General features: G+C 31.4%; 7 protein-coding genes across 10 annotated transcripts; 4 read left to right on the forward strand and 3 right to left on the reverse strand.

Annotated features, from left to right (window-relative positions):
* The first annotated feature begins 975 nt into the window (after positions 1-975).
* Positions 976-2,929, forward strand: LOC111425934 (cytochrome P450 6k1-like). 2 transcript variants are annotated; one of them, XM_023060224.2, is made up of 4 exons: positions 976-2,088; positions 2,139-2,354; positions 2,412-2,657; positions 2,717-2,929. In XM_023060224.2, exons 1-4 carry the CDS (start codon positions 1,251-1,253, stop codon positions 2,875-2,877), a joined length of 1,461 nt encoding a protein of 486 aa, XP_022915992.2. In that variant the 5' UTR covers positions 976-1,250; the 3' UTR covers positions 2,878-2,929. The 2 variants fall into 2 exon arrangements, with proteins under 2 accessions (XP_022915992.2, XP_022915991.2); XM_023060223.2 differs by having other exon boundaries at positions 2,139-2,657.
* A 2,599-nt stretch (positions 2,930-5,528) lies between these two features.
* LOC111425939 (aspartyl-tRNA synthetase) lies at positions 5,529-7,865 on the reverse strand. The gene is made up of 9 exons (XM_023060230.2): positions 7,665-7,865; positions 7,463-7,606; positions 7,149-7,407; positions 6,915-7,092; positions 6,641-6,866; positions 6,517-6,584; positions 6,299-6,465; positions 5,861-6,243; positions 5,529-5,806 (listed from the first exon to the last, which is right to left on the reverse strand). Exons 2-9 carry the CDS (start codon positions 7,596-7,598, stop codon positions 5,643-5,645), a joined length of 1,581 nt encoding a protein of 526 aa, XP_022915998.2. The 5' UTR covers positions 7,599-7,606; positions 7,665-7,865; the 3' UTR covers positions 5,529-5,642.
* A 221-nt stretch (positions 7,866-8,086) lies between these two features.
* LOC111425980 (probable small nuclear ribonucleoprotein Sm D2) lies at positions 8,087-8,465 on the forward strand. Its single transcript, XM_023060302.2, has 2 exons — positions 8,087-8,305; positions 8,367-8,465. The coding sequence occupies exons 1-2, from the start codon at positions 8,087-8,089 to the stop codon at positions 8,463-8,465; spliced, it is 318 nt and encodes a 105-aa protein (XP_022916070.1).
* A 2,199-nt stretch (positions 8,466-10,664) lies between these two features.
* Positions 10,665-17,199, reverse strand: LOC111425849 (Suppressor of cytokine signaling at 36E). Of its 3 annotated transcripts, none has more exons than XM_023060121.2 (4): positions 17,070-17,199; positions 11,682-12,279; positions 11,303-11,628; positions 10,665-11,233 (listed from the first exon to the last, which is right to left on the reverse strand). In XM_023060121.2, the coding sequence occupies exons 2-4, from the start codon at positions 12,215-12,217 to the stop codon at positions 10,749-10,751; spliced, it is 1,347 nt and encodes a 448-aa protein (XP_022915889.1). In that variant the 5' UTR covers positions 12,218-12,279; positions 17,070-17,199; the 3' UTR covers positions 10,665-10,748. The 3 variants fall into 3 exon arrangements, with proteins under 3 accessions (XP_022915889.1, XP_022915891.1, XP_071050408.1); XM_023060123.2 differs by lacking the exon at positions 17,070-17,199 and adding an exon at positions 16,656-16,748; XM_071194307.1 differs by lacking the exon at positions 17,070-17,199 and adding an exon at positions 13,950-14,039.
* A 78-nt stretch (positions 17,200-17,277) lies between these two features.
* LOC111425850 (peroxin 3) lies at positions 17,278-18,686 on the reverse strand. The gene is made up of 3 exons (XM_023060125.2): positions 18,271-18,686; positions 17,815-18,219; positions 17,278-17,760 (listed from the first exon to the last, which is right to left on the reverse strand). Exons 1-3 carry the CDS (start codon positions 18,598-18,600, stop codon positions 17,440-17,442), a joined length of 1,056 nt encoding a protein of 351 aa, XP_022915893.1. The 5' UTR covers positions 18,601-18,686; the 3' UTR covers positions 17,278-17,439.
* Positions 18,687-18,976: 290 nt separating this feature from the next.
* LOC139429012 (trypsin-3-like) lies at positions 18,977-20,036 on the forward strand. Its single transcript, XM_071194308.1, has one exon. The coding sequence runs from the start codon at positions 18,988-18,990 to the stop codon at positions 19,948-19,950; it is 963 nt and encodes a 320-aa protein (XP_071050409.1). The 5' UTR covers positions 18,977-18,987; the 3' UTR covers positions 19,951-20,036.
* Positions 20,037-20,127: 91 nt separating this feature from the next.
* LOC139429163 (trypsin-like) lies at positions 20,128-21,075 on the forward strand. The gene has a single exon (XM_071194662.1). It carries the CDS (start codon positions 20,128-20,130, stop codon positions 21,073-21,075), a length of 948 nt encoding a protein of 315 aa, XP_071050763.1.
* The last annotated feature ends 1,598 nt before the right edge of the window (positions 21,076-22,673 follow it).

Genomic DNA, 22,673 nt, shown 5'->3' on the forward strand with positions numbered 1-22,673 from the left:
GCGGTTAAAGTAATAACATCTGTCGAATATTTTTGTACAATATCTGTAGCGCTAATTTGTTCTTCGGAATTGTCACTAATATACTCCAATAAATTATCACCAACAAAATCCATTTGAGAATACATTGATTGAAAACGTGTGGCAGTAAAAGTGTTACTAAACTTTTTCCTCATTAATTCCCAAGAAGGATTTCTTAAGAAAAATAAAACTCTCGATCCAATCGGATCGCTTTTGTCGTTTACTTCAACGGTCCTGTATTGAAAATTTTCATAGTCTTTGATTAAAATATGTTTCATCACTTGGAGATCTTTAACAACAACGCATGGTCTACCGAATAAATGAAATCCTATTACTTTAGCTTTCGCGGCACTACTGTCGTAAACATTCCACAATAACCCTCCTAAAGAAATTCGCATGGAAAGTGCTCTTAATCCATAAAAAGCCGATGAAAATCCTGCGTATGGAATTTTTGTTCTTTTCCAATAGAATATTGGATACAATACATAGTAAAAGAACCAAATTAGAGGTATAGAAAGTAAGTAAATAATAAACCACATAATTCTTGATCGAGTTGTTGGAGTACTAATTTCTAATTTTATATGCCATCTTTTATACGATGCTTATCTGATTATTTATACAAAACGAGTTTTATTTCTTTAAGGACGAAAAAAATATTTATCGATAGCAATAAAAATAACACGAAGGTCATTATTAATCTTTTCTAAAGGTCATCTTTTAAATTAAACTCATTCTTGAATACATTGTGTGACATTTTTATGTCATTAACTCGTTTATAAAGCTATAAGAAGATGTGAGATAACGTTTTATTATACAACTTCAACTAAAATTAATTTTCTTTCTTATTTTATTAGTCATACGCTTATGGGAGGCTATAAATCATGGAACGAATTAATTTCACCCCTATGACAAAGATTGTGCAAGTAAAGAACTTTGAACAATATTAAAGTCTACAGGATTCATTTCATCCAGGGACGATTTCTGAAGGAAACGTGGATTTTAAGCTAAGAGTGCGTTTAGACCACAGAACAGTAGTATAGACTTGGTTTAGACTCAGACCGGAAGACTAACAAATGTTCATGACCTCAACTAACAAGGTCAATTAGTTTAGTTCAAAATACGAGTAAATTACTATTATTCTACATAAATAGATAAGTCAAAGCAAACAAATTAAAAACCTTACAACCGGATAACTTTCAAATACATTTCATTTTCATAAATTTAGTTCAATAATGTCGACATTACTCGTTTTATTATTCTTTGCATTTTTAACACTAATTTCTTACTTTTTTTCTTTAAAATATTATTGGTTAAAAAAAAATGTGCACTCCCTATCGATATTTTCAATAATAGGAACATTAAAAATGTTAACATTACAAATGTCGATTGGTGATTTTCTTTGGAATGCGTATAATCGGACAGAAAATAAATTAGTGGGTTTCCACATTGGTGCTACTCCAAGTGTTTTATTGAAAGATGTAAACTTGATAAAAACGATTTTAGTGAAGGATTTTGAAAATTTTAATCATAGAACTGTGGCTACAAATTACGAAGGTGATCCGTTAGGGACGAAGATGATGTTTGCTTTAAGGAATCCGAGTTGGAGATTAATGAGGAAAAGCTTTAGCGCAACTTTTACAACTGGAAAAATACGGCGAATGTATCCAAATTTAAATAAAGTTGGTGATAATTTAGTTGATTTCATAAAAACTCATGAAAATAGAAAATTAGATGCCAAAGAAATGTTTCATACGTTTTCTACTGACGTTATTACAGCAAACGCTTTGGGAATAGAAGCAAATTCTTTTATGGACAACGACGCAATTTCGAGAACTTTCACAAAAAAAATTTTCCCCTGCAATCTTTGGAGGGGAATACAATTTATATCATATTTCGTTTTACCTAATTTAGTGGAAAAGTTTAACATGAAATTCATAGATTTAGAAGGATCGGGATTTGTTGTTAAAATGATTGAAGAAATTAAAAGGATACGAAATAGAGATGATACAAACATAGATGACTTCGTTGGGAAAATTTTAGAGTTGGATAAAAAACAAATTTATATTCAAGGTTTAATATTATTTACATAAATAAATAAATAATTATGGTTCTATTTTTAGACAAAAATGAAATATACGCTCAAGCCCTTCAATTTTGGGTTGCTGGATTTGAAACAATTGGTTCATCTTTAATGTTTTTATTCCACGAATTAGCTCATCATCCAGAAATACAAGAAAAACTTAGAGAAGAAATCCAAACGACTTTATTAGATAATGACGGATATATTTCTTATAATACAATTAGAAGAATGACTTATCTAAATATGGTAACTGAAGGTATTTTAAGAAATCGCCTAATAATCTCTTATTATTCAATTATATCGATATTTTTAGAAACATACAGAAAATATCCCGTCCTACCATTCCTCGACCGCGTGTGTTTAAACGATTATCAAATTCCAAACACAAACATTACTATTGATCGCGGAACAAACGTTTACATTTCCATTCAAGGCGTGAACTATGACCCCAACAATTTTAGCCACCCGAATAAATTTGATCCGGAAAGATTTAATAGTGCTAATATTAAGGATAATTTATTAAATATAACTTTTGGTCAAGGACCCAGACATTGTATTGGTAAATTTCCAACTTTTTTTATTGATGCAAAAATATAAACACCAAAGTTTTTTTTGTAGGTTTAAGATTTGGAAAAGCAGCTATTTTAGTAGGTGTTATTAAAATTCTTTCAAAATTTAGAGTTGTTCCTGTGGACAAGTATAAAGATATGGAATTTGATGGAAGAATTTTTTTATTAAGTCCAAGAAAATCTATTTACTTAAAATTTGAATCACTTTAAACAAGAATTTTTTTATGTTTATTGTGTAAAATAAACAATAAAAGAAATATATATATAATTTTCCTAGTTTAATTTTAATCCCAGATAGATTTACTTCACGTCATTGAAAGTTTTAGATGATTTCTCTGTTAACAACAATTAATTGGACCGCGTTATATATCACTTGACTAAGCGACATTTGATCGTTTTTAGAGATTTTCATGCTGTCTGGTAGGTAAAGGTGTAACTTATCTTAGAAAAAAGACCTAAAATACCATTTGTTTAAAGGATAAAGCTAAGCGCTAATACTACTAAGCTAATCACGTTATACGATTTTAAGTCCGATTTGCATCATACGTCTAAGAACCGACTTAGATACGACACTTAGATAGACCAAGAAATTCTACAATAGAAAAAATAAATGAATGATGTTAGTATAAAATTAAAAGTTTGTCTTTTATTTTATATAGAATTTAAGTCTAACTAGTTTCAGTCCCTGGCCATCTTCAGAGACTCTACAAATATATTAACATCTCTCATCTTATCCATTTTACAAACGACAGTGGTAGGTTAGCATAAAATATCACTATGTTGCATATTTTTATTGCACTAAAACTAGAACTAACACTAGACCTAAAACTAGAAATATTCGTGTTTAGTCATGAAAAAAACTTTCAGTTGTTAATGTAAACTTTAATTTTATTATTATATTCGTAATCTTCATAAAATAAACTTTAAAGTGAGTCCAAACATGGCGCATTTATCTCAAAAAACCAAAAAGTTCGATCTTCCAACTATTAATTTTGACATATTTGTCAACTTTATAAAAAAATCCTTTAAAATGAATACAAACTCGACATATTTAACTTTGATATTAATGGAGATACAATCACTTCCGGTTTGAAACGTCAACATCAATTTTGACATATTTGTCATCTTCATTAACTTATCTCAAAAAACAAATAAGTTAGAATAAAAAACATTAAACCCGAAGTTAGCAACAATGAAGATAGCAATTTAATTTTTAAATATTAATACCAACCTTAATTTTTGATTTTTTTTTATTATATTTTTGTTTTTGTGACAAATATTAAATACATTTTATAAAAATTAAGAATATGTCAAAATGACATTGACATTTCAAATCGGAAGTTGCTTATATCTCGAGTAACATTGGAATTAAACGTATCATGTTTGGACTCATTTTAAAGGATTTTTCACGATTACATATATGTCAAAATTGACGTTGACATTCTCAACCGGAAGTTGACCATAACATCATAAATATTGAAGATAAATTATGTCGTGTTTGTTCTCATTTTAAAGGATTTTTAATGAAGATTACAAATATGTCAAAATTGAGGTTGACATTTTAAACCTGAAGTTAGGTATAGTGTTAAGCTTTGATTATATATAATATGGATTGAGCAACTGAATATATCTACTAACAAAAATGTGGCTCAAAGTGAATAGACGCAGATGGAAAGCGATAATGTGAAAGTGTAACAAAGATAGACATAAAACGGTACTAACCAGACGGGCGCATGCGCACAAAAGTGTCAAACCTGACGTTTATCGTTTTGTTGTGTCACAGCCAGGCACACCATTATGTTTAAAAATGTATTGTTTCGAGTGCAAAGTTCGCGATAATACAGTTTCACATCACCTGTAAGTATTATAAATAATAAGGAAATTTTATTTTATTTTTTTTTCTTTTCTCATTTATTAATTTTGTTTTAAATTTACCGCCAAAATTAACGCACGTCCATTATATGTCAGTACGTTTCTATGTCTATCTTGGTTCGATCACCATGCGCCCCTTGCGCATGCTATCTCTCTCGTTGGCTCAATCCATATTACATATAATCAAAGGTGTTAAGTCACTTTTCCGCACTTTCTTTTTATTTTTAACGTGTTTTTTAGGTCATTTCACATTGATTAAAAAAAATCGTCGATTTTTAATATCGAGTTTTTTAATATTTTTTTTTGTTAAAAAACTGCGTAAACTTGTAACACTTCGTCCTTAATTTCATTTTACAACCTTTTAAACTTTAATTTTGTAAATTAGTAACTAATAATCTGATTTCGACTTTGATATGTGATCTTTTTAATAAAAGAAAAAGAAATATTAAGAAACTTGTTTGTAAAAGGGTAGGATGAGGATGTTAATCTATTTGTAGAGTCTCTGAAGATGGCCAACGATCGAAACTAGTTAGACGTAAATTCTATATAAAATAGAAACCAGTTGAAAAGTACAAAATCAAACTCTAGATAATTTTCTTCAAAAATTTTTACACAAAACATCATTATGACTCTAGTATTTGTAATTAAAATGCCACGACTTACAGAAACACCTGTATAATCATAAAACAACTGATCAAGTGGATTCTGTGCTTATGATGGCTGTCATCAGTGTTCTGTGATCAAATAGACAATTTTCAATAAGTTTGAGTCTGTCTATTCTGCGAAGTCTTATATTTTTAGAGAGATGAAAACGAAAATCTCGTTTTTCTCAACATTGTTCATTTGTCGCTTAGTCAAGTGATGCATAACGCGGTCCAATTGTAAGTGCTAATGCTAGTTCGCCTCCTGATGGCGCACACTGGATAACGCCAAAATTGAAAGATCAACTTACAATTTCATCATATCTAGGTAAACAATAACAGACTTGGTGATTATTAAATTGAATTCATACTTATTATCAAAAATGAATAATAATAAGAATAATCATTGTGGTAACTTATTACCACAATGATTACATTTATCTTCATATAAAATACAAAGCATTAAGGAGTAATCCGTTTAGGATCACGCGGGAACATAGAAGTTTTTCTAATATTATCTAATCCAAGATATAACATAACAACTCTTTCCATTCCAATCCCGCCTCCAGCATGGGGAGGACAACCGAATTTAAAAGCGTCAATGTACGCAGCAATCTTTGATAAATCTGAAATTACCCCAAAAATTAAATGTTTCAAACAAAAATATTTTTAGTAATCACCAATTCCATGATGACTAGCTCTCTCAGTTAACAATTGTGGGTCGTGAATACGTTGAGCTCCGCTAAGAATCTCTTCTCCGCGCATAAACATATCATACGAATTTGATTTTTTTGGCTCATTAGGGTCCGGCATTGTATAAAATGGGCGTACAGCCAAAGGATATTTATCAAGCATATAAAAATCGGTGTCGTATTTCACTTTAACGAGACGCCCCAAAAGCTTTTCCGCCGGTGTACTTAAATCCTCTTCAGGCCCAACTTCAACTCCAGCTTCAGCTAACATTTTTCGACCTTCATCATATTGAAGAATCAAAGGTGGGTCTAAGAAAGTGAAAGGTTCCACGGCGAATTGTTTTCCAACAATTTCTATTTCGCGAGAATAACTTTAAAAAAAGAATAATTTAAATGATTAAATTAAAATAAGTGGTTTTGAATTACTTGTCTCTTAATCCTTGGAATATGCTACAAAACATGGCACCAATTGTGTGTAAAACTTCATGATAATGATATTTAAAAGACATTTCCAAGTCGAGACCAACAAATTCAGTTAAATGTCGGTGTGTGTTTGAATCTTCAGCTCGAAAAACAGCCCCAACAGTGAAAACCTACTCAAAAAAGATAATATTAATAATAATGATAATTAATATAATCTTAACCTTGTCAAAATCGGCAGCAATCGCCATTTGTTTATAAAGTTGTGGGCTTTGAGCTAAATAAGCTGATCCTAAAAGTACAAAAATTAATTTATTTGTCCAAAAATAATTTTTTAGTGTAATTTACCTTTGAAATAACTCACAGTGAATACATTTGCTCCACCTTCAGAGGCAGCTGAAATAATTTTTGGGGTGTGAATCTCAGTGAATCCAAGATCGGTTAAAGTATCCCTGAATAATTTACAAACACCGGCTTCTAATCTGAAAATAGCCTGATTTGCTGGTGTTCGCAAATCCAAAACTCTATTGTCCAACCGTGTATCTTGATTTACACGAATATTTAATCCATCAGACTAAAATAATAATTTTATTTTAAAAAATAAATAATTAAATAAAAATACCTCTGCAGTTTCTGGACGAGAAGCATCTTCAATTTGTAAAGGTAATTGTGGGGCAGAAGCTGAAACAACCCAAATTTCTTTTGAATCTAATTCAACATCGCGTTGAGAACACCCGCTGATTTCTGCAGCAGCTTTTACAACTTCAGCTTGGAGATCAACAATGCTTTCTTTAGAGATGCTAAAAAATTATTTTGTTGCAAAAAAATTGCAGAAAAAATTATTTAATTAACTAACTTGCTTGCAAATTTAACCATTTGTTTAGAAACATTATCGCTGACATTAAAAACTGCTTGAATTGTAAACTCTCGTTGTCTTAACACCATAAAACATTGCTTTCCACGTCCCCTAACCGTATGCAATCTAGCTCTCACCCAAACTGTTTTTCCAACAATTGTACCACTTAGATCTTTTACATCGGTAAAGTCGCGATTTATAGCATTCGTATCCGATCTTATTAAAGGTAAAACGCCATATTTTCCCTGAGAGTAATCAACTAAAAATTGTCGCCACATAAATAAATATATTTTAGTTAAATCTGGGTTTTTTACCTTCATTTTCAACAGTAGGTTGAACTTTTCCAGATGCTTCTTTATGCTCGGCACGTTTAGCGGCTTTTTCAGCTTTCTTCGCCTCCTTTTTTAAGGCCTTTTTACTTTCAACACCTTCCGCTGGTTTATCCTGCATTTTGATATCTGCAAAAATTATCAAAGTTACATCATTGCAAAAAATTGATTTATACTTGACTCTTACCGGTTATAATCTCAACTGTAATCTCATAAACTCAAATCTCACTTATATTTGATAATAAAGCAAACAATCCGATAAAAATAATTTAAATAGTTTGAATATTTAACATAACCTATTTTAAAGATGTGGAAATGTGACCAATGAAGTGATGTGTAGGAATCTAGGGATTTTATTTTTTTTGTTATGTTGGTGTTTATTTATATTGGAGATGTACTTATTTAATAGATTGGAAGATAAATAACTTAAATAAAATAACTTGATTAATATTAAAATAATCATTAAAACTTTTAACAATTTAATCGCAATCAAATTTTGATTATTAGAAATCTTTTTTGTGTTATGTTGGTATTAGTTTCTATTGACAGATTGCTTTCTTGAACGTTTCAAATACGTTTGTTTAAGCTAAAATAATAAAGCTCGTAAAAATGACGAATAATACAGAATTAAAGTTAGAACCTGAGCTTGAAGTTGGTCCATTATCGATTTTGAAACAATCAGTTCTTAATCATACTCAAGTTTTAATCAATTGTCGCAATAATAAGAAAATTTTGGGGAGAGTTAAAACGTTTGATCGACATATGAATATGATTCTTGAGAATGTTCGTGAAATGTGGAAAGAAGATCATAGAAAAGGGAAAGGATTGGTAGGTTATTAATTTCTAAAATTGTTTAATATCTACTTACGAAAAATGTTTTTTGTTATAGTGCAAAAAGCCGGTTGCAAGAGATCGGTTTATATCGAAGATGTTTCTTCGTGGTGATTCGGTGATAATTGTTGTTAAAAATCCGTTGGCAAAAAACTAATAAGTTAAATAAAAATAATCGTTAAAATTGTTATAACAATTTAATTATAATAAAAGTTTTGTTATCAGAAATCATTATTTTGCATTATATTGGTATTAGTTTCTAATATAGCATAATTATATTCACTTATCCCCAATTTACATGGAAAATAGGTTCTGCACAAAACCATGCAATTTGAAATCTTGGATTTTGCTAAGCAAAATGGTGTGAGATGAAAAATATGCATGATTCAGTCGTTTATTTAAGTAAAACAAAAGTAAGGAAAACTCAAAATTGTACTTAGTTCATAAAACAATAATCATATGAAAGTAATATAAGTACATATTTAATTTATTTTACATTGGGAGCAAAAAATTAAAAAACAGACTCTTAAAACTTAATTATAAGTTCCATCACTTCCATGAACTATCAATATTTTCTGATAGTCACTCTCATCACTTGAGCTTTCTTGATGTGATTCTGCCTCATTGGTTGACGAATTAGGGAAGATCTCAAGACTTTGTCATGAAATCCGTAATTAACAATTGCGTAGGTTTTTTTTGCTAATTCTTAATAGACTTCTTCCTATTGATTAAAGCATTTTACACTGAAATCGAAGCATATAAATGTATATATTTTACAACCCTGGGAATCCCCTGTTCTTTTCATCACTATCAACCGAAAAAAATGGCATCAAATCTTTTTATAGATGTATATGAGGCGGAATATACATTTTTACTAGTTTTTTGAAATTTGTCAATTTATAAATCGTGTAAAACAAGTGCCTTATAATTCAGGGGATTGGTGTAAAGAATAAAAACGAAAAATTGTTGCATACAACTTGTATTTGTACTTTACAATGCAAAAAACAAATGTAATTATACGAAAGTTGTAGAAACATTATTTGCAATAAATTAAGTATACTCAAATATCATACAAAATTTACAAACTATTTACAACATAATCGAATTTGTCCACAAATTCATTATCGGATACAAGTTATTTAAAAAAATATTTTTTATTCTATCATACATATTCATTTTACTCATATTCGCAATAAATGCGATATTAATTAACTAAAAAACCAATTTTAAAAAAATACATATAAATTAAGTGATGTTGAATTGTTCATTAAAAACAATTTGTTTAAGTGGACTGAATTGTTAACTTTTTAAAATATCTTTATTACAATGATATTAAAGTTCAAACGAAATTGTAATTGAATTTTTTAAACTAACTACGTCGTTCAATAATAATAAAGGCAATGTGATCATCAATGATCAAACTTTGATTTATTAAGAATTAAAAAAAAACTTAAAAGCTAATCCTTATTTATGTTACTTGGTTAATTTTAAATAAACCTTGTTTTTAATTAAGAAACAAAATTTTATTTCAATTTTTTGTTTAAAATTCAGAATCTTCGCATTCCTTAAATTAAATATTTTCATTCGATATAAAGTAAATATTTCCTACAAATATAAAATAAACATTATAAAAAAATACTGGAATCTTATGTCAACGATAGGACACTATTTTTTTAACTACGTCATTAATGCAAGGTCGCATTTCCGTTTACAATTTTTAAAGTGAATGAATGCTTTAGGATTATTGCACAACTTGCAAACGGATTGCTGATAAGTAATAAACTTTTTTAATATAATGAGAAAATAGCTTATTTCCATTTTGTCTAATATCGACTAAGTCAACAATGTTTAAAATCGATTCAGTTACGATTTATTGAAATTAGAATGTTTTAATGAGATTTTTTGGTTTTTGTTCTAAATATTAATAAATAAAACTTGTTCGGATTTATTTTAGTTACAATGATTAATTTTATTTATATAAAAAATGATTCTAATACTGTTTTGTAATCACAAATATTTTTATTTTAGATCTTCCCAAAATATTTTCTGCAACAAAGTTAATAATTTAACAAATCTAATTAAATAAAAGGACATTTTGTCTTTTATTCATTTTATTTATCAATTAGTTGATATGTATCTACCTTAAATAGCCCTACTTAATTAAAATTTGTTTCCATAAAACTAAATTTCATTTATGCAATGAGAAATGCACAATCATTAATTAATCGTTATCAAATGCAACAATCAAATCAAAACAAACTTAAAAAAAAAAACTAAAATTTAACTTAATAAATAATTAAATTTATGAAAACAACTTGAGTATTTATAAATTTCCCCATTTCATAAACCATAAAAAAAATCACAAAACATTCCAACATTCCAAAAAATCGAAACCTTATTAATTTTGGTAACTAATCTATCAACAAAATCAACAAAAAATTTAAGAGGTTGCTGTTGAATTCCTTAAATCAAGCCAAGCAACATCATCATCAAATCTTTCCACTCTAACTTTTTGCCTATAATGATACTCTTTTAAATAAACTTTAAGAGATTTCGGGAGATGTAATTGATTAACATCATCGTAAGCTAATTTACCAACAATTGATGCTCTACAAAGGTGTTGTAATGAGAAAACAAAGTTACGATGTAACGGCCATGTGAGCATTGGTTCGAAAAACATACAACTACTTGGATCTTTGTAATGCTCAATTAAACCACAAACGGTGTTTGAAGTATAAACACCCGGATCATGAGAATCAAAACTAAATTTGTGATTCCATTGCTCTATACGAGCGTGTAATGATCTGCCGTATTTGCGGAAGGAAACGCTAAAAAGGAACTCTTCTTGGGCGGAATCGCGAAGAAGAAACGTACCTTCGCGTTTACCATCGAGGAGACGTTCCGCTTCGTAACGATCCATTTTACCTAAATTCAATAATTAATTATATCATTAAGTTAAAATTTATTATAATAAATTTTTTTATTCTAACTTACCCCAATAAAAACTACAATTGGTAATGTTAAGGAGATCTGGGACTAAGCAATGAATAAAATCCACTTGTGTGTGACACCCTGTAATAACATCCAGCGGACACGACCGTAAAGTAACATTCTGGAATAAAGCTCTTAGCGAATCAATGGTCACATCAGGTGGACACAAAATTTGTAAACGTCGAAGCGCTTGATCGTTTTCGTCGCCACAAAGAAGCTGGACTCTTCGCGCATGTCGAAAACTTGGTGGCGCATCTACTCCTTGTTCGATTTCGCGAGCTCTTTCGATTCTTGCTTCTTCATCAATATCTTCCATGTTTATATCACCCCTAGGTAAAAACAAATTTTCAATAATTCGAATTATGACAAAAAAAAAATTTACCATTGTAAATTTGTAATACAAGAAGTAGGAAAGATAAGTCCTTTATTACACCCGGTAGCCTCAACTGTTTCTGTTCGGTTTTCAAAATTTGGTTCTTCATTACTTTTGGTCGAAACGTCAGCGGAATCATCAGTATCCGATAACCCACCAGCACCCAAATCACTATTATTATTACTTGGAGTGATTTCGCATCGTCTTGAACATTTACATTTACAACATGAAGTTTTATATTGCGAACTTTTCTTCTTCTTGCTCGAGTACAGTTTCAAGGACCACTTTGGTGACTTTTTATTGCTGCTCGTATCGTTACCGCTTCCGCTACTTCCCGCGGAAGTGTAACGCGATGAGTAACCATCTACGGATTTTCCACAATCTTTCTTATCCTTTTTTTCTTTTAAATGGGGTAGTTTCTTGAATATTGCGGGTATTCTAATTTTGGTGACGTTCTTTGGTGATGAAACGCCAGAATCGCCACTGTCCGTGTCGGGAGTGGTCTGGTCGTCGTCGCAGGTACACTTTCCGGGATTTGAAGACATTTTGTTCTTTTACGTTTATTTAAGGATTGATTGGCATCGTTTTTAATTACACGAAACAGGATCTAACAACAACAAAATAATTAGCGTTTAAATTTAGTATTCGACGATGGAAATTTTAAATTGATTGGAAGTACATAATTAAACAGTTTAGAATGTTTAAAACATCGAATTGCAGTGAACTTTGACACTTTTGATAATAGTAAACGACACAAATTTAATTGCACGCTTATTAACAATTTCAAAACTTCGAGTATAACAAAATGATTTTTATGGTATTCGTTTTCTGAATCTGTTTAATAAAAAAAAATTAAATAAATATTACTGAAATAGATTCTTTTATTCAAAATTCAAATGTACATAGTTAAAAAACATTAAATATTTAATTTTTTCATATATTTGGAAATTGATTTTGATATTCATTGGCCACAAGTGATTATAAAGAAAAGGACGTTTTGTATGATAACCTGGAGAAGGTGCGGATTTACGGGATATGATTTGCTGATAGCGGTGGGCGACTTTAATACAAGAAAGAACAACACACAACAGAAATAGTGGCAAAGTTTACCCTGCACAATGAAACAAGACTGTGCCAAATGGCTAAAATCATGGCAATGAAAATAAGGACATCTATAAGGCCAGACGGTGACAGATCCCAGGAACAACAAGGACGAATAAAATTGTTGAACATGCAGAGGGGTAAACTGTGATAGTGACCATTTCTTAGTAAAAAGAATCTTGCAGCAAAGAATATCTAGCATGATAACGCACAAAAGCACAAAGAGAATGAAATGGAATACATTTGTAGGAAAAGTTAAGAATACCCTACACGCATATCAGCAAGATATCAGTAAAAGTCTAAGAGAAACGGATTTGAGTGAAAATATAGATGAAGAATGGAGTATCATCGAGAGGGCTCTATTAGAAACAGCCAGCAAGATTTTGTGAACAAAGAAACGAGTGGTATGGCAGGAAATGTGAAAGATTTGCTCAGGAAAAGAATAACGCAATTATGATGTAAAGATGAAACTATGAAAGTTAGCTTATAAAAGTTAGCAATTAAAGGGCGTTTTAAAAAATGTAAAGATGAAACAGTAGTATAGAGTGTCACAAAAGTACGAGAGCTTAAGTTTTTTCGATTTTGTTGTATCAAAAAAATTGCTTTGTGCGTTTTCAGGTAATGATGTCCAACGTAGACAGTCACGATTTTGAAGCTGAACAAAGCTGGGGTGACTCAGAAAAAGATTAGAAAATTTCCCGTAGAGGTATCCAATCCAAAATTCCTTAGTTATTAGGAAACCGGTAGCATCGAGAATCTTCTCAGAAGTAGAATACCAGAGACTGTCGTGATTCCCACCATGGTCAAGCCTATCCGGGACAAAGTCCGCCAGAATTCCAAGAGAAGTCTTAGAAAAATGGCTAAGAAGCTAAATATCAGCCGTGAATCTGTGCACAGGACAAACATTCAACAGCCAAAACGTCAGAATCCTCGAGCAAACGATTCAGGAAGAAAATAAGCGTGGTTGCTACTTTCCCGATGCTACTCAAGTCATGATTTGGGCCGCATTGACTTTGACCAAGAAGACACCGCTGATTTTTGTGGGTCAAGAACAACTACCTTGATGAGATTCTAATGAAAGAAGTGCTTCCTTGGATGGACGCCCATAGACATTCCAACAAGACTTAATGATCGCGCACATAGTTAAGGTGCTTTAACAGTGGTGTCCCTACTTGCCTGGTTTGAACCCCCTCAACTTTTCCGTGTGGTTGATCCTTGAAAGCCTGTGCTATTCCCACAAGAAGCGTCTTTCAGAAGGCATAGGACGATCTCGATGTCGAATACCTCTCCGCCACGATGACTGCATTCCCAAAGCATCTGCTTGTCCGTATGAAGGCGAAGGGTGAATACTTCGAATTTCAATTGTACAATGTTATTTGTTAATGTTTGAATAAAATTTATGTCAAAACAGAAATACTGTGCTACCGGACTTTTGTGACACCCTGTACTTATTAAACTCAGTTTGTATGAAAAAAATTGGCTTTGTGATTAGATAAGGAACCACTTCTGATTTCGCAATTTGATTGAAATTTTTTATCATCACATTTTTCATAATAAAATTATAAAAGCACATACATTATAAAAATCCTATAAACCTAGCTACAACATATACAGGGTCGCTGATATGTATGAAGACGATCGATTATCTCCTGAAGTAAGATACAGTGGCGTACAAAAGTCTTCATTGAATTATGAAGATTTTGTAAAACATAATAAGATAATAGAAAATTAGTAATACAGTGTGATTAGAAATACTTACTTATTGACACAAAAAAACAAAACGCGCAATAGCTACATAATAAAAATTCAACAAACAACGCAAAAACTAACACGACAAAAGCCCACAATCTCAAAGTCTATACAATGCATTTGAGTTAAAGAAATCAAGTATTGCATTTTATTTTTTCTTAATTCAGTAGGGATTACAGATCTAGTTATTAATATTTAGTTCACTGTTTTAACTGATTGCAAAATATCATCGCAAAAAGAGATTTCTGTTGAAATAAGAAAATCGGCGATAAAACATTGAAAAGAAATCTTACTTCCAAATGACCAAAATTCTAAATCTAAGCCGAGCAACAGTTCGTATAGGTCGGCGAAAGAAACTTTTTAGAAGAGATATTAGCTCCATGTTAAAAGAAGTGAGCAAAAACCCTAGAGTTAGCGCACTAAAATTAGCTGACCACATCGCGACTGTATCTAATAAGTCTGTACATTCAAGTAGCGTACAAAGAGTTCAACTGCTGATTTTAAAAAAGAATCGCCGTTTTCGACTAGAATTTGCTCAATTTCATATCGACAAGGGAACGGATTTCTGGTGCAACCTTTTTGGAAGTTGAAAAGTTTGGACCAACAGTTGTACACGCCGGAGGTAGTGTCATGGTTTGGGGAGCGGTAGCAGCATCTGGTGTAGGAAAGATTGGTATAAATATAAAAGTATTTTAGAACAAAATTTGAAGCCATCAGTGAAAAGCTTGACCCTCAATAATCACTGATTATTCCAGCAAGACAATGACCCCAAGCATACAGCAAACCTTCTCTAACATTGGTTGCTATATTATGCACCCAGGCAGTTGAATACACCTCTTCAGAATCCGGATTAAATCCAATCAAGCATTTTTGAGAGGTTTTGGAACGTAAGATCCGGTAGCGCGAAATCATAGATGCGAAAACAGCAGAAGAGATAACAAACTTAGTTGCTTCAATGCCACGACGCTTGCGTGCTGTTATAGAAGGGCCATCAAAATATTGAGTTTTAAAAATTGTCGTTACATTACCTAATAATTTACTTTTAGTTAAAAACTATTGTGTATGTAAACTTTAGTCCTATTAATTTTTGTATTATTTGTTGAATTTTTAGTATGTATGTAATTGTTATGCGATTTGTGAATAAGTAAATATCTCTAATTACACTGTAACACTGATTTTATGTTGTACAAACAACTCATCATTCAATGCTGTGTGTAGACTTTTGTCCGCCACTGTAGCTAGCAAAGTATGTTAACATACAAAAGGTTTAGTGTTCTTTAAAATCTATTACAATAAAGATAAATTAAGTATACAGGGTCAGTCAAAAAATAACGACGAAGTAAAGGTGCGTTTTCTTTAATGAAACACCTGTATAATATATTATTCCATATTTCAGTTCATCTCTAAATTCTAAATAAAATTCATAAACACATCATAAAACTAAACTTAACAGTTTGCGAGATATTGAACTTTGAAAATTACTTTCTTACTTTTAAAAGTTTTTATCACCATAGCAACGCAGTGACACATATCAGCCACCCTATATAACAAACAACCAACAGATTCAAAGATATATTGAAATAAATATGTTTTAAAATTTAATTTCCATGTTATACCGAAGGACATTTTAGAAATATTGTAATTTATAAGTGTCATATAAAATGAGAGAAAGTTGAGTGTAATGTACTCCAATCAATTACATATTTATGTTGGTATTCTGAAAGTTTTTAGTTTCATCTGTCATTATGCTATTTTACAAATCTTTTAGGTTAGATCTCAGTATTAATAGAAATATTGAGTTATTTTTTTATATACATACACAATAATTAATAAAGCTATACAGAAAAATATCTAATCATTTTATTGCGGTTAAATGAATCATCACCGTCAATTAATTTAAAACAAATGTTTGAATTCATAATCTTTTAGATAGTTTTCAAGGAGAAATCATTCAGTACCACATCAATCACTTACAAAAACCTTTAACTTTAGTTATAAATAGTTTAAACATCTGCGCAAAACCAGAATATTTTCCGACAACTATTTCTTTTAATATTTGCTGATCATCAATCATAATTTCAAGTCAAGCATCCATCATTATTTATAGAAGTAAAAAAAATAGTAAAAAATTACCTATTGTTGATTAAGTAATTGCTTAAAGTACATTTAAATTAGTTAGAATTTATCTTAATAAAACGTATTGGTCACTATACACTGTAAGCATCTAATAAAGACACTCATTCAATTAAAGACTACTAGAAGTTAACGTCAACACGTTCAGACGTGCATAAAATTCCAAGAGGTCTGCATATAGACTTTATAATATGATAAATGTTGAGCAATGGGCCGCGCAGAAAAACAAATTCCATTCATAAAATCGCGCAATTGATAAACTTAGTAATGATAACGGCGTGTTTATCGCTCGTTTCACTTTATCGGCGTCAGCAATCCATTAATAAAATAAAAAAAATAATTAACGAGTAAATAAGTAGAGAATATAAGAAATTAATTTACGTTTTATGATCTTTATACAAATTACAAACTTACCACATTTGGATTGTTGCTACTCTCCGTTTTATTGCTAAACACGTCCAATTATATACAATTAATCAACACTACATAACCGAAAAACTTTTGAGCTAAATTGAAAATGTCATACGCAGTTCGCCATGTTCTCATATTTTATTTTAGTGACTTTTAATTTGTAATGGTGATATTACTGCTCATTGAAAGCGGCAAATTCAAATTATTTGAATAAAAACTTTTAATTTTTATTTAGAAAAAAAAACTTATTACAAAAAATGTATTTATTTATAATATCCCAGATAAATTAATAAAAAAAAAAAAACAGTTAAAAACGCACTAATCTAACCCTCATTACTTTACATTTTAAACCTAACCTATATGTTATAAAAATCTATTTTGTACTGCAAAAACACTCGTATATATTCGCCCCGAGCGTTTTTACTTTAGCATTAAGAACTAATTGCTCAGTAAGTTGATCAAAGAACGTATTTTTGCCTACTAATCCGTTTATGATGGGAATTAATTTAGCCATTGGTTTTTGTATATCACTCGGATGAACAAAAGGGGCACCTTCGGGTAATTCCATCACCTTTTGAGGAGGTAAGTAGTATTCGGAAATACCATCGCTTAAAAGTGCAAATCCTCTGTTAACGCAATGATTTGCCAAATTTTTTATTTCATCACTATCTAAAAGATCGATAGTGTCTTGAATCTGAAATAAAAGATTAAATTTAAGGCTATATTATTTATGTGATTTATAATTTACCATGGTGTTAAAGAATTCGTTTCCATTTGGGGTATTATTATTTGTTTTATTTCCCGTTGTAATTAAATGTTCTTTAAAATTTAAAATGGGATTATTGTTACTGGTTACCATACTCGTCTGTAGTGCATAGAAAATATTTTCTATATCATTTAATTTCAACTGTCTAGATAAACTTATTGGCCGTAAAATCTTAATTAACTCCTTCTCAATGATCTCAGAAATATTTTGTACACCACCATTTAACAAACTATGACAAATCACTAAATATTTTTCCTGTAATTCCGTTGATATTAAACTTGGATCTTTATACAAACATCCCCCAAGAACATTTAACTGAATCCTCAACGTTATCACCAACATAACTTGTAAATATATCGCAGTACATGCCCTTGTAAAAGTTTGAATCTAAAAAAAACTCCTTTTTATTATAAATCCCTTTAAAAATATTCATTTTACCTTTAATTTTTCCCATAAATCAACTTTATTATCAGGATTACCTCTTAAAGTATCAACTATATCATCTGTATTCAATATTTTCGTTAAAGATTTTTTTAGTGCACCAGAAAGATTAATAATCGTCTGATTACACGTTCGTTCGGTACTCTCAAAGTGTTGTTGTTTCCGAGTTCTCTCCAATATTTCTTTCGCCTCGCGTTCTTGCCAATCGCGCAGCCTTCTTTGGGCATATCTCAACAAAAAGAACGTGCCTGTGAATAAGACACCAGTCACGATGAATTTGTTACGATGGCGGTGCAAGAAATCGCGAAATTTTGAGAAAACACTCATCGTCTCTAGGAATGGTACTTTAACATAACCTAAAAAATCAACTTTGACGTTTCGTCCGTCTTATCGAAAACTCAATAATGCATGGTAATCGTTGTGGTTTCAATTGGTCGATTTACAACGAATGTAATGTTGTATTCTTAAGTATATCGCCGTAAATTATTCGTTTAGATAACAAATTATCTTTTGAGTTCAAAAACTAAAAAGTTGAGCAATGAATTAACTGTAAATAATGTTTGGAGAACTTAGATTTTTTAGGGTGGTGTTACTGGGATGATACAAAGATGGATGGTTAGGTACAGGGATGATCAAAATTGTTATGATGTTATTTCACGTTACTTTACGAATAAATCATAAATCATAAGTGATGGGATCCTTCAAATTTTAATAATGTCAACGATGTCAACATTACTCAAATGTTGGTTACTGTTAACATTTTTAATTTATGCTAATGTTTCTTCAGTTTTTGGAAAATTTAATGGTGTACCTCATCCATCAAATATTAGATCTCCCAAAAATTTAACTGTTTTCGGAAGGATAATTAGTGGATATAATTGTGCTAAGGATCAATATGCTTATCTTGCTTTAATAGTGTATGGGGGAAGCGCGTATTGTGGTGGGTCTTTAATATCCAATAATTTGGTGTTAACTGCTGCTCATTGCTGCGCAAAGATGTATTTACTTTTTCGATATTCGGTAAGGGTTGGTCAAAGTGTTATGCCATATGGATATTATAAACAGAGTAGTGGAATAAGGAATATCTACATTCATCCACAATATGGCGCAACACCTATAGATAGTGACATTTGCATCTTACACCTAAGAGATAGAATCCAAATTAATGGTGATGTTAAACTGGCAAATGTCGCTTCGAAGGAAAAATACAAAGAGTTGATGGAAAGTCAATTGTGTGATAATTCTCTTGTAATGGGCTTTGGATCACAAACAGCGTATGCGGCAGGAAAAAAAACGAGATATGAGATGTACTCGTCTGATAAGAGACGTAATCCTCATGTACAGTGTGTTAATGTTAAAGCACTCGATACGGATATTTGTAGATTTGTTTTTAAAGGTATAATTACTGATACATCGTTTTGTGCTTCTGATCCAACTAATAGTGGACGCGATGCATGCCAAGGGGATTCTGGTGGTCCTATGTTTTGTAATCAAACTCAAATTGGCATCGTTTCTGCCGGGATAGGATGCGGACAATCGACTCCTGGAATATATTCTAGAGTTGATATTTTTGAAGATTTTATATTGGACGTTAAACGGCAAGCTTCCGTAGATTTCATTAGTTGTAACTTTTTCTTGCTGTTCGTCTGTTTTGTGATAATAAAATCATCTGAATAACAACGTTTGAAATCCCAAAGCTATATCAAGGGACCTATTGCAAATGAGAAATTGTTTTCATGGAAACTGCTTGACATAACAAATACTTTTCAAAGATTAATAAATTTCATCGATTTTATGCAGATATCTTTGAGAATATGTTATTTTATGATAATATCTTCAGCAATACTTGAGAATATGTATTCTAACGAGACATCGCTACTTGATTCAATATTAGATTTCGATATGAATCTAACAACGACAATAATTCAAAAGCGATCTCAACTTGAAGGAAGTACGGCAAAGAACAAATCTATTGAGGGAAGAATCGTAAAGGGATACAATTGCGCAAGAGCTCAATATAAATATTTAGCAACAATTCTATCTGGTAGTGGGAATCCTTTTTGTGGAGGAACTTTAGTGTCGCGAAAATTAGTACTAACGGCGGCTCACTGTTGTGTTGCTATGAACGATTTATATTATTATACGGTGCACATAGGTATGAAGACTTTGGACCAAAAATCAACCTCGAACGTTTACAGAATACGCCAAGTGTTTGCACATCCAGACTTTTCTTTCAATCCTTTACAAAGCGATATTTGCATTATATCACTTCAAGATCCAGTCTATGCAGCAGACGCTAAAATAGTAACATTGGCATCTAAAGACAATTTTACTAATTTACTTTCAGAAGGAAAATGTGATGATTCTATCGTTTTGGGATTTGGACATCAGCACAAAAAGGCACCATTTCGAAGAAACGTTAATAATCGTTCCCGGCGGGCGTTTAATAAACACGTGCAATGTGCTAGTATAAAAGCAGTGGTTTACGAAGATTGCGATGATATGTTTCATAAACTTATCACCGATACAATTTTTTGTGGAGTGGATACAACTTATGAAGGCCGAGATGCTTGTCAAGGTGATTCTGGTGGACCGATTATGTGCGAGGATATGCAAATAGGCATTGTATCGGCTGGTTTTGGCTGTGGAAATCCAAATTATCCAGGTCTTTATTGTCGTGTTGATATTTATGAAGATTTCTTTCAAGAAGTTGCACGTATGAGCCATGCTGGAGATAATCTTTTTTATTTTGCAAATGTTTTATGTATTCTTAGCAGTGTTTGGTTATTAATAAGTCAATAATTTGTTAAAGTATCTATAGGGTACTGCAGAAAAGCTGAAACCGTTATGAAAGGGAGTTTTCCTGGAGTACTTCTTTAATCACTTTCTTGTATATGTAGCAATTTTTGTTATTAAAGATGTTTATAACAATTATTATGGTATAAATATACTTAATATGTATAAACGAGGTTAAAATTAACTTAAAATTAATATCAAAATGATTATTTGGCAATAGTTGGTTAAGATGTAGATGAGAGTAGAATCTCGGCCGATTTCGAGGATGTTGATGAATAGATCAGCAATCCCGGAAGAAGCAGTGGAGAATCATATTAGAAAACTGGGGCAAACATAAAAGGGCTCTCGCACCTGATAAGATACTGCCGGAGATACTTTTAGCCCTAGTCAGTAGTTACCCGGAAGATTTCTTAGAAGTGTACAGCAGGTGTCCAATAAGTAATTTCCCAAAAATATGGAAAACGTCCGCCTTGGTGTTGATTGAAAAATCGCAAAAACAAGGGACTGAAACGACATATAGGCTTAGTGCCTATGTAATGTCTCGGGTAAACTGATAGAAAGCCTTCTCAAAGACAGATTCCACAGAGAAGCAGAAGAAATGCATCTTCTGCATGATAACCAGTGTGGCTACCCTAAAGGGAGATCAACCATCGACGCCATTAGTACGCTTCATAAAGAAGTTGATAAAGTGAAGATGAATGCTCTGAAGGACAGAGAGTTTGTGTGCTGGTACTTTTAATTATCGAAATTGGTTTTTATTCGGCTCCTTGGGGTAAAATCATCTCAACACTAGAAGAAGGAAACGGCAGAAATGATACAATCTTACTAGCACCAAATGGCAAGTCAAAAGACGTCTGCCGCCCCAAGTATCACGTGCACCTATGGCGGCCGACGTTTTCTAACGTTTTTTCCCCGATTTGTATTTGGCTAAAATTGATAAAACATTTATGTATGTTGATCGTGATCAAAATGTCGTATTGAAACAAAGTCGTGTGTCGTATAAATGACAATGACTTTTACAATAAAACCTAACTGCCAATTAAAAAAATCACACGAAAAAATTTCTGCCATGATAAATTCTAACAATATTGTATTATTAACATTCTTTTTATTGTTAATACCTTTTCCAATAAAATCTCAAGAGACGAATATTTCTTCAAATGAACTTCAAACGAACTTAAATGAACTAAAAATCAGTGAAAATATAGCCCTTGAGCCACAATTTTTATCAAATGACAAAGACGCGCATGCCTTTACTACGATCATGTACGAGAATTCCACATCATCTTCATCAAAAAAATGGAAGAAGAAAAAAAAGAAAGTTCGTCAAAGAGTCGTGAGAGGATACGATTGTTCAGAAGCCCAATATGGATATTTAGCGTCGATTATGATTGGATCAACCATGATGTGCGGGGCAAGTTTGATATCGAAATCTTGGGCATTAACGGCAGCTCATTGTTGCGAAAGAATGAAAAATCTTCGTTACTATACTTTAAGAGTTGGACAAGAAGAACTTCACGTTCCTGGATTTCAAGAGACCCATATCGTTAGCGTTTTTATGCACCCAAATTTTGCAATGGAACCATTAAAAAATGATATTTGTG

Source organism: Onthophagus taurus, chromosome 2 (genome assembly GCF_036711975.1).
Source record: "Onthophagus taurus isolate NC chromosome 2, IU_Otau_3.0, whole genome shotgun sequence".
NCBI classification, from domain to species: Eukaryota; Metazoa; Arthropoda; class Insecta; order Coleoptera; family Scarabaeidae; genus Onthophagus; species Onthophagus taurus.